General features: G+C 42.7%; 1 protein-coding gene across 1 annotated transcript in view; it reads left to right on the top strand.

The window, feature by feature from the left end:
* Positions 1-12,192, top strand: part of nxn (nucleoredoxin) — a gene marked incomplete at its 5' end in the record, with an annotated part of 54,535 nt that overhangs the window by 38,612 nt on the left and 3,731 nt on the right. Inside the window, 6 exons of the mRNA XM_079225433.1 lie at positions 841-958; positions 4,234-4,367; positions 6,474-6,574; positions 6,706-6,812; positions 7,590-7,769; positions 8,270-8,394. Coding sequence (XP_079081559.1) covers positions 841-958; positions 4,234-4,367; positions 6,474-6,574; positions 6,706-6,812; positions 7,590-7,769; positions 8,270-8,394 — 765 coding nt within the window. The remainder of the gene's footprint in view (positions 1-840; positions 959-4,233; positions 4,368-6,473; positions 6,575-6,705; positions 6,813-7,589; positions 7,770-8,269; positions 8,395-12,192) is intronic.

Genomic DNA, 12,192 nt, shown 5'->3' on the forward strand with positions numbered 1-12,192 from the left:
TTTCGTGCTCCTGCCTACATTTTGTGAGCTGGTATGGGATTTCATGCGAGGGATTCCCCTCTGCACTTCCTGAAGCAGCAACAATGCACAGAGCCGATTGCCGCTCTTTACAAGTCCCGGCTATTTTCCATTCACAGCGTAGGACTCTTCCCTCTGATATGTAAAGTGAGTCTCAGATATGCAGAATGCTTGATCTGCTCTTTGATGTTGTGGACGACACTGATCGCTGAACTATGTAAATAATGTCAGTTCATGCACAGATGTCTGGCTTTAAAGGATCTTTTCTGACTTTATGAGGCCGTATTCATATCGGCTCATTCATTATGATTAGATTTGAGGCCAATGGGCGCTCATAAATTCCTATGGAAGCTTGAAATGTGTATCCAAGAATTCAGACATTTCTTCTTTACTGCGGAGCAAAAGTCGTTCTTTTTACAGCTGCTTTTACTCGTATTCATGACACAGCAGGGACAGTATGAGTTTGCTCCAATTCAGCCTCCTTTTTAAAAAATGCAGCAGTGTGCTTCTCCCCCTTTGCTAATTCACCTCAGGGCTCCTGTGTGTTTTTTTTTTTTTTTTTTTTATTCTACCCACTTAGTCTCCTGAGTTTCCTTTTTAAACAAAAGAGGGTGTTTATCCTATAAAATACATATAGTACTCAGCTGACGTTTGTTTCGTTTATACTGCAGTATTTCAGGTGAAAATGCTACGCTGGGTAGCTGCTAAAGACATACTTTATGACTGGGTTAAGCATTTTTTCCAGCTCTGAAATTGAACCAAATATAAATGTTTCCATCAAGGTCTTTTTTCCAACCTCTCCTCGTGTCTTTCTCTCCATAGATGAAGCTGTGGAACAAGTACAAAGTCACCAGCATCCCATCTCTGGTGTTTGTGGACGCGACGACGGGAAAGGTGGTCTGTCGAAACGGTCTGCTGGTGGTCAGAGATGACCCGAAAGGTGAGATCAGCCACACACATGCACTTATGGTATATTATTATTGAAGGCATCAGGCTGATTTATGTTTATCCCTTGACCTCAAGCTCTGACCTTAATCCTCTTTATTAAATGGTTAACCCCAACCGCCCACCATTCAACACAAAGATATCTCAGTATAATGAGATAATAAGAAGACATTTGAGGGTCAAAGGGACAGAATAACATTAATCAAACCTTTGTAACTCTGCATGCAAAATACTGAATGTGCTTTCAGTAATAATAACAAAACTTAAAATAGTATATTATTCCAAACTAACTTGCCACAGTGTTTGTACTGCTTAGTTACACCAACATACATGAGTGAGATAAACCTCAGAAATGTAAGTAAACCAAGATGTAAATGAGTGCAGAAGTCCCACCTGCATGCACACAGACGCAACAGTCTTTATCTGTAATGCTGTTTACTGAACGTCTGCTCCGAGTTCCCTGTGGAGATATTGCAGTGCCACATCATGCAGCATTTGGCTAAAACATTTTGTAAGAACTTTTTTTTTCTCCCCCCTCCACTCGTTTCTGTGGATCCCGCTGTAATTATGGTGCTGCATGAATATTATAGCGTGTCCATGTGTCACTCCCTCATCTGCAAACCCTATAATTTCTGCACTTTGAAGTGGAGACGGAGAATTAACAAGAGTGAACTTGCATTCCTCTCCCTGTGTAGAGGATGTCCTCTGTGGCTGTGACTATCTCTATTTGAAACCCGGTGCATCTTCACACCCTGTTAGGTCAATGTGAAAGGGAGTGCTTTTAGTCATGTGAGAAGGGAGAATAGTGGCTCTGTGGCGGCGCAGCGGGGAAGCAGAATGGATTTCACGTGGGAATTGTGACAGATTTTGCTGCCTGCTTAATGAAAGCCAGTCGGTGCCTGCAGAATTATCCATGATTCATTAGCTGTTCCTTCTAACTAGACGTGGCTAGAGGAGAACAAATTAATGTCTGGACTGAGTTGCAAATATGTGCACAGGCACTTGATTACAGGCTCACTCTTTTGTTTTTATTGTACATTTTGATCAGTTCATATTACTGGTAAGGCAGACTGGGAGCAGTTCCTGACGTGACAAATCTATTCAGCTGCTGCAGGTTTGGTTAGAAATGGGGAAAGGGCACTAAAGTTTACCGTACATCGACACTGGGAGAGGCGGGTGATTGGTTCAGGGCCCTCTGCCTTTCACTCCCGATGAAAGGCTGGACTTGAGTGGCGACAGACTCGCCTGCAGCGCAAAGATGGAGGGCACTTTTATAATCGGGACAACAATAAAAGGCCGAGTCAGTGCGGTGCAGATGTGTCATTCCTGCCTAATGAAGCCGTAGACAGCCACGCTCACATAAAGAGCCCATTATGAACCAGCCATACAAGGTTATAGTTATGATTACCTCCTTTTTAATTCGGCTGCAACAAATGCATCTCTAGAGCGAGAGCATTTCTGGTAACCTTCATATGCTTGAGAGGCATGGCTTTCATTAAAACCATATTTTAAATCCAGAGTGCATTTCCAGTCGCAGATGTGGAAAAAAAGCCTTTAAATAGTGTGAACATGACGAGCACACGTTATCCAACAGACATGACACAGACAGAAAAAAGTGTCTCTGGTTTAGAGCTGCAATGATTAGTCAATTGTCAGAAAAATCATTTTCATAATTTTTAATTGTTTTTGGTAAAACAAAAATGCCTCGGAGCACAATACGCTGCTCCGAGAAAACTGCTAGAATTAAGAAGTTTTCTAAGTTCCCTCTCAAAGTTCAAAGTTATTCAAATCGCATCTTAGGCCTTAATAGAGCTCCTGAGCTGAAAAGCTGTTTGGAGAAGAGAGGTGGACTTTTAGGAGGCTTAAGAGTTTCTTAAGCAGATGAGAAATATTCTCCGCTGAGTGATTGTGAGATAATGAAGCGCTACAAATTACATGGTGCAGAGATAATGTTTGTGGTCGATCTCATTAGAGATGCGCTCACGTCTTCCACCCAAAGCTAGAACGCTACAACCCAAAGGAAAAGAAAGTGATTACAACACTTCGGTATTTGGCAACTGGAAAAATGCAGCTGTGTTTGCTGGTTTACAGATTTGTATGCCAACCAATACCACTACTTATATAGACTGGCCAGCAATCACAGAAACTGATGAAGGCTGAGACATCCCCCCCGTTATTATCAAATAGATAGTACTATAGATCAAATAGATAGTACCATAGATCAAATAGATAGTACTAAACCGATCAGCAGAGTAAATAAACACAAGCAAATAAATATAACGACTATCAAACATTTTTGTTGACTACTTCAAATCGATGCCTGTGGCTCACACTTTATTCGACAGAAATGTTCATTCCATAAAATAGTATTTATAGTTACAAAGTGTTTGAATAGATGCTAAATACCGTAAATTGGACACTAATCCATTCTATGCCCTTTATCACTTTGAATATTTTCCTGTCTTTTAATTTTTTGGATCAAACAGTCACAACTCCTTAAAAGGATGCGTCACACTATCAATATGGTCAGCCACACCTCATCACTAAGGTAAAGGTTTCTGTCTCAGAGTTGCTCTTCAAAGTGATTTAAATTACTCCTCTACTACAGGATTCCCTGTGAGGAGTTAGTGGGCTAAGTGAGGAGCTCTCTGAGAGTAGTCACATGTTTGTGAATACAGCCCGTGGTTTCATCTTCTCAAACGTGAATATTGTTCTGATTATCTACCACTGTGTGAATTGAATATCTTTGGACTTGTTGTTGGACAAAACAAGACATTTGAAGACATCACCTTGGATTTTGGGAGAATGATTAATCCAGAAAGTATTTGACTGATATAAATAATGACCACTATTGAATAAATTCCAATTATAATGCACTCATGTTCAGGATGAATTGTAATTACTTTGATCTCTTGACTTCATCTGTTGCCATTCACAGCTCAAATTCTGTCCAGTATTTTAGTTTTTGAACAAATATCTGCTAAACTAATGTTTTTCTGATAAGCTTCAGATAATTATTATTATTATTATTATTATTATTATTATTAGCATGCTAAACTAAGACATGGTGAGCATGGAAAACACAAGACGTTGTCATTGTGAGTATGTTAGCGTGCAGATGTTGTCTTTTAGCTCAAAGCCCTGCTGTGTCTCTGTACAGCTTCACACAGCAGCTATAGCAGTTCTGTTTTCTTCTCCATCTCTTTTTGATGCTTTTCTTTCTCATCCGCCCCTTCCCTTTGCCCCCTCCGCTTTTGTACCCTCTCCCAGGCCTGGAGTTCCCCTGGGGGCCGAAGCCATTTGCGGAGGTGGTGGCAGGCCCTCTGCTCAGGAACAACAGGCAGACAACTGACAGCAGCTCTCTAGAGGGACACTATGTGGGAGTGTACTTCTCAGCACACTGGGTGAGTACAGGGGACAGAGAAAAAGGACAAAGACGGACCCTGATTATTATTTTTCTTCTTGTTTTTACGTTTCTGGCCTCCTAGCTCTGTCAGAACACTGAAACATTGGTGAGAAAGGGCACCGGCGGCAGAGCGGAGCATGACGGGACAGCAGATAGTCAAGACAGATAAGCGAGAGCAGCAGCAGGGTGGCGGCGACTCCATTGTGTTTGTGTGTTTACACTGACGGTGGTTAGCTATCCCTGTCAGTCCTTTCACCACCACCTCTGGACCTTTTTTAAAGTGGGGATCGGTCACCACGCCCCACTGACATCATCACCATTGTCTCTTTCTCTGCTGGACCTGCTGATAGCCAGTGGAGGTCATGACTCAGTGATGAAGGCTGGGCGTTATATCATCAGTGGACTGTGCCTGATGAGATGCAGCGCCGGCTACTGAGGCCGGTCAGCACAGCAGCTGCCATAGCCACAGCCTCAGAGACCGGCTCTTCAGAACGGTGACGCCTAAAGGCCATACTAAACTGAAAAGGACAAGTCACAAAAGCCATTACAGTAGTTTATTTGCGGTGTTTTTACACCACACTCCCCTGGTTACTCATGTAAATCTATCCACTATTAAAGAAAGTGTAAAAGCATGGAATGCCAGCACCTGGCCTTGTCATCCATTTTTTATGTTTCCTTAAAGTTCTGGGGACATGAAATGGCCTGAGGCAGGGAAACATGACCTATATTTCACTGTGCATCTGCTTTTTCGCCTGCAGGGTGAGGGACTGTTTCTTTTAACTCATTACAGTAAAACTTAAGTGAAAAGTTTTAGTCACAAACGTTGGCAAAAAAAGCCCAATCAAGACCGCTTCATGAAGCTTTATCACTGACACCACATTGTCCCAACTATGACATAACATAACTACAATATACAGTGTTTACTTCTCTGAGAAACCCGAGGAAGAAGTCAATTAATGAGCAGTGAATTGATCGAGGCTTTGTGCTTCACACTCTCACTCCAACAGTCCCTTTGTGTCAGTATGGTTACTCGATCAATGAAAGTGCTCGACATACTGTATCCACTACAACCAGCTTGAATGGTAATGAAACACTGCCTGCTCTTTGGCAATACATTGGAAGAGATGATGTACTTTCATAGATGATGGATAATATTAATGAGAACTTATTTCATGTATTTGTTTTTTACATGCATATGACACAATTACAACTATTATAAAAGATATGATATGTACACAAAGACATTCAATATACAAAACGTCATATACTCACATGTACATGACTTCAAAATAAAAGCCTGTGCGGGAGATTTAGGAAAGCTAATATAAAGACTTCTCCGAAAGTGTAATGGCAAGAGAAAAACATTACATGAATTATGATTTGATGATAAAAAGAATGTATAATATGTTATAACGATACATCATATGCATTTGGATTACAAACTTGCTATTGAATTGTTTATTAATACAATTATTATGCTTGACCAAATACTTCTATTGATAATCTGCCAATATTTGATATATTGGTGCTTTTATGAAATATTTTTCCCCAGATTGACAAGATGACCAAATAGATTATGGCATTTATAAGGTATCATTTCTCCTAGTTAAAGCAGTCTAAGTTGTCTAAATGTTAAGTGTGGGAAATCTACTCTACCTTTTCCAACGTCTCACTTGCCAGAAGGCAAACATCGAGGAGGTTGTCCAAAAATGTTACCCACAAAAACATGAATTACATAAATTCCTTCCCCCGTCTGATGACATCAGGGTCTAGTCTAATTAATAAATATATATATATATATATATATATATATATATATATATATATATATATATATATATATATATATCTTGTAATGCCAGCTATGCCACCCTGCTTGCAGAGAGTGTGAGCTCTCCAAGCTCTTCAAACACACAGAACAACACATTCTCAAGATCCAGCAAAGATATTTGATAGAAGCTGGAGACAAAACAAGAGACAATTACTAGTTTGTGGAAAGGTGTTTGGAAATACCCAAAGTAATGGAAGCAACCAATCACATTTGTGTACTGTATATTCACTCCCTTTTACGTTCTCTATTTTCTCCTCTTTCTCGCTCCGTTAGTGCCCCCCATGCCGCAGTTTGACCCGGGTGTTGGTGGAATCGTATCAAATCGTAAAAGAGGCGGGTCAGAAGTTTGAGATCGTGTTTGTCAGCGCTGACCGGTAAGATTCACCAAGATCCTATTTAGTGACACACACGTCTCCGTCTGTCAAGGACACAAATGAAGTCTTCTGTATATTCAGCTGTTAAATCACCAACTGTGGTGTTGCTGTTTGGCGCTTTCCCCTTTCAGGTCCGAGGAGTCCTTTCAGCAGTACTTCAGCGAGATGCCTTGGTTGGCGGTGCCATATTCAGACGAGGCTCGGCGGTCACGTCTCAACAGACTATATGGAATACAAGGTAATTTACCTGCAGCTCATCCTTATCAATGTTGTCTCAATTCTTCAAACTAGGAGGAGCAAGTGTAGATAGTTTTTTTTTTTTCTGCCAAGCTCAGTTTGGTCACACACTTAAACACACTGGCACAATGACTGACAGAAAACCGCAACTTGGATTGCCCCGCAGCCGGAGAAATGTGGGCTAGTTATCAAGGTGTGTGTGTGTGTGTGTGTGTGTGTGTGTGTGTGTGTGTGTGTGTGTGTGTGTGTGTGTGTGTGTGTGTGTGTGTGTGTGTGTGTGTGTGTGTGTGTGTGTGTGTGTGTGTGTGTGTGTGTGTGTGTGTGTGTGTGTGTGATTAGCAAGAGCTGGCTCTCGGCCTCTTCTGCAAAGTATGTGAGGAATGCATGGAAGACAAGTCAACACTGCCCACCTCCCGCATTTCCAACCCACGCAGTTCATGACGGCCCCCACTTGTGTTGATTTCAGGAACACACTCACTCACGTATACTGTTTGCTCCCGGACGGCGTCTGTTTCTGATAAGGCAAGGAGATTTTAATCGGAAGGATGGTGGGAGCCAATGACATGTGGAAAAAAGCACAGAGAGAGAGGCAAAAACTGATCAAAAACATCCACACAACAAAGAAAATCTCCGTGGGAGAGGAAACAGTCTGTATCATGAAGCGATAAATAAAAGGAAAAGAAACCAACCGCCTCTGACGCTCTTGCCCATTTCTTGCCCAACTCTCTTTTTTTCTTCCTCTCTGACCGCCTTCATCTCCCCTTCCTCCCCCAACCAGGTATTCCCACGCTGATTCTGCTGGACGCAGAGGGTCGCATGATCACGCGACAGGGCCGCGTGGAGGTGCTGAACGACCCGGAGTGCCGACTCTTTCCCTGGCACCCTCGGCCCGTGCTGGAGCTCAGCGAGTCCAACGCCGTGCAGCTACACGAGGGGCCCTGCCTCGTCCTGTTTGTGGGTGAGGAGACCGACATTTAGGATTCAGCTCCACATGGGGCTCTGCCTGGAGGTCCTTGTGCGTGAATGGAGTGGCATTTATGTGGAGCATATTGAATGTCAGACCCTGTGGAAAATTCTTGCAGTGTTGAAGAGTCCAAAGGTCTGGAGGAAATGTTTTAGTAGTTATATGCTAATACAGAGAAGCAAAGAAACCAAATGCAGGAGGTTTGTGAATAGCATATAAACAGGACATGAATGAACAAGAGTTATTGGTTTTGTGAGGAACTAAATGCCAAAGTTAGACAGTGGTGAGCCTCACAATTTGAGACCATCCTTGTGTCTCTTGCGGTCAAACTGGATAAAAGAGCGAGACAAAGTCCATCTGTGCACTTTCTTTTATGACCTCACCCATCTGTCCACAAGTCATCTCTCTTTCCTTGCTTCCCATTTCACCTACCAGGTGGCTGTTGTCTCCAATTCTTTCAACGTCTTTCTGTGTCTTTCTTCTGGTTGGTTCAGACGCTGAGGAGGAAGGTGAATTGGAGCCAGCCAAAGAGCTGATTCAGCCAATAGCGGAGAAGCTTATGGTCAAGTACAAAGCAAAGGAGGAGGAGATGCCGCTGCTGTTCTTTGTGGCTGGAGAGGTAAGATAAGACAGTCAAGACACGAAAATGTAATTTCACACAAACTTGCATAGCTGAAGGTGGGTCATCCTTGTGTTTTTAGGGCATGTTTGCTTAAATTGGAAGTGATGAGTGAACAAAACAGTAAAGCAAAAATGTTCTTTAGAGCTGAAGGAAATTGCAGTGTCAGGTGATGATTGTCAATGTGTTTAACACAACGAGAGCCCTTTTTAAAATATAGTGTATATGCAAATATTAATTTATAGCCACGTTAACTTTGGTTATTAAAGAATTCTGAGATGGACACATAACAGTTGAAAAATTGAAAAAAAGTAGCGTAGGTTTCCCTTCCAATCATTAAAGGTAAGCGTTGGGCTCCAGACAGAAGAGTAATGTAATAGTGTAACTTCTAACCAACATGTATTTCTACATTTGTTACATTCAGCCTACATGTGATGCCAATGTATCTGAAATGAGCTAATATCAGCCAATGCTTGGCCCAGCAGTCAGGCTCTGATCACATAAGTCCCTTCCTAGTTTGAATCTGCACCCAACACCTCAGCCGTTGTTGAAATGACTGCATTAGAGGCCCCTCTGAGCCTCTTGAACCCGCAAGAGTAACACTCGCTCCTATCTATGACCCAAAATTCAACTTGGGGTCTTTATCATAATGGGTAGAGCGTGCCAGCAGGCTTATCTCGTCCAAAATATCCTTCCATCTCCTACTTTATCTCCTCCCGCGTCTTAACTTAGAAGTTTTCATAACTCCTTTTAGTTCATGTTGTTCTGTCTCGACCTTTCCAGAGCTGGTGGAGTTAGCAGCAGCGGCAGACATAATTACCAGATTAGCTACCTCTCCCCAGTTCCCTTGCCATCTACCCTCTAGCTCCCCTTCCTCCCAGTTCTCTCTGCCCAGCAGTCTGGGAGGACAACGCTGGTCTCTCGTATCACACACTGAGGGCAAGCTCAGGTTTCGTGGCCGTGGGGCTTGCACATGTGCTAACTTTCTGACCCTGTGTGTGTCAGTCCAAGGTCGCTTGTCAGCCTTGAAATGCCCCTGACGTACACTCACAGAACAAGGAAGGCCTCCAGAGTTGACATGACAGACTTTCGTGTCCATTGTCTGAGTGACAATATTTATTTGACCTCACACAAAGAGTTATTGTTGCACTGGAGCTCGAAGTGATTCAGAAGTTTGCTTTATTTCCCTTGCGGCACACATGCGAAGGCAGATCTTTTTACATCCACGCAGTGCAGGTATCGTTTTCTGGCTTTTGCTCAACCGGCTATGAAATCACTTTTCACTTCCAGATCGGATTCAGGGTCCGATATCACTTCCTGTTTGAGGCGCTCAGAGTGGAGCTTCCAGGCTCCGGGCTCAGACTCCTGCTCCTTGGCCCGGGTTAACCATGGTAGTCGCACGCTCCTTGCCAGGCCAGCTGCTGGGTTTTCTGTGTCCATGAGACAGCAGTATGTTGGCAGTCTCTCAGGGGGAAGGCCAGGCTGAGCAGAATGACACAAGATCTTCTTACCCTACAAAAAAAAAGAAATACGCCACAGAGTAGTATACTCATGGTACAAATGCAGAATGAAAGGTCTTTTGTCCTTTCATTGCTGCTGTGTACTGGCCTTTGCACGCACATTGTACTCTCGAGGTAATAACTAGTCATTTTAACAATTTCAACAGATCTTTGTGGCAGGAATTAAAGAATAATTACAACAAAAAAGACCATGTGCTTCTTTTTTTAATTAGCATCAGGAGGAATGTAAACAGCAGCAACAAACACTCTTCTATAGGCGGATAATGTGGTCGGCATCTTAACATTAAACATTTCAACATCAGGGCCCCGTTCCTCGCACCTGGCTAACTGAGTTTTCAGGATAAGATTACACAGGTCAGGCTTTTCGGTTCCACGGAGCAAGTTTGGCAAAATCACCATAGCAACACATCTAAAAACTTGAACCTGCTCCAGCGCAGGTTTACTGAAATTCACTGGATAAGCTGGACACTCCCACCGGACAAAAAAGGCAGCTCCCTTCCTCATTGATGAAGGAGCGATATTAGTTATATTAGTTTTATAGGGAGAGAGTTCTTCCAGATCGCCAGGATCCGTTGTCACGTCATCATGACTTCCTGTACGCGGCGATATAGATTATGCCGACAAGGAATAATGTATTAACGAGACCTTCTCGAGCCGTACATTGAACGCAACACGCCGCAGCCGAGCATCAACTGGATCACAGACTGGATCACAGACTGGATCACAGACTGGATCACAGACTGTATGCAAAGCCTTGCGCTTTTTTGCGAGTGGTACATGTTTGTACAGTGTCGGCGATGCGGAGAACATCGGGAAAGCCGCTGCATGCCGTGCTGTTCGTAACGTTTATTTAGCGCTTAAGAAACTTATGGATGTGTTGAAAGCACTCATAATGATATGACAGTGTTATTAGTACACCATGCATACCATTATTGTAGAAAATGATTAAGGTGGACTCATGATAAGAATAGAGAGAATCACACATGTGCATATAGTACATATATCCTCATAAGTATCAATTAGATACTCTTGGGGTTGGTTTTTATCTACTTATTCTGAAAGCCTACTGCCAGCAGGCACATTTAAAGAAATACTAATCTGATTGATTTGGGTGATGACGCACTTAAAATGAGCCGATACATTTCCCCAACACTTACGCATTTAACTTGTCTGATATTTTTGTCTAGCCCTCGCAGCATGGGCGATGTTAAGCTGCGTTTCACACCAAAAGCGTTGCGAATATTCACAATGCTTTTGGTGTGAACGCAGCTTTAGACTTCACCATGATGTATATGGTCTTGACTTCCTCATATGCATTCATGATCATCTCCTGCTCGTCAGCAGAGAAAAAAGTGTCTCTTCCTTTGAGTTTATTTGCCATTGTACTGTTAGAACATCATGGTTTCAGTGATCGACGCTTCCCCCTTTTGAAGCAGACGGGCACGCACAATTATCCAGATGACTGATGTCTGGTTTGAATTAACAAGACTGTTTGAGCGCGGATCAGCCTTTGAGAAACCGAGATAGCCTGACTCCAGTCATCGGGGTAATTTAAGCTGGATAATAGGACATCTGATCGACTTAGTTGAACCAGGTACGAGGAGCGGGACCCAGGAAAGCATTGCCCATCACCTTTGTCTATGTTTGAGCAACCACGCATCATGATGTAAACACAGAGTCCATCTCGTCCCAACGGAGTCCTGCACTCTGTCCTGCGGTCCGCCCCTCAAGTGCAGCTTGATCTAGGATGCTGCAATAGTGCCCGGGATTTTTAAATTTTTTTTCAGGTTTCTAATGCTTGATTTTGTGCGTAAAGCTCAATAAATATTATATGTTTTTAGCTCTGCTTTCGGCGTGGCATTAGGAATGAAAATACGATCAGTCTGTCCACCACTTTAGTTCAAAGTGAAATGTCTTAACAACTATGAGATGGTTGACATGATCTGTAGATTTTGTAGAGACACTCATGGTCCCCAGAGGATGATTCTTTGGTGATCCCCTGACTATTCCTCTAGCGCCAGCATGAGGTTCACGTCCGAGATTTTGAGTGGAATTTTTCAACAACTATCTAATAGATTGCAATAATATTTGGTACACACATTCATGGTGCCAAGAGGATGAATCCTAATGACTTTGGAGTTACCGCAAATTTTACTCTAGCACCACCATGAGGTTCACATTTTGAGTTGACTCAATAAGCAAGAATTTATTAATTAATCAGCAACAATTTTGATTATCAATTAATTGTCTCTTTTTAAGCAAGAAGGTCCAGGCTCAC

The sequence above is a fragment of the Taurulus bubalis genome (assembly GCF_910589615.1).
Source record: "Taurulus bubalis genome assembly, chromosome: 10".
NCBI lineage: Eukaryota > Metazoa > Chordata > Actinopteri > Perciformes > Cottidae > Taurulus > Taurulus bubalis.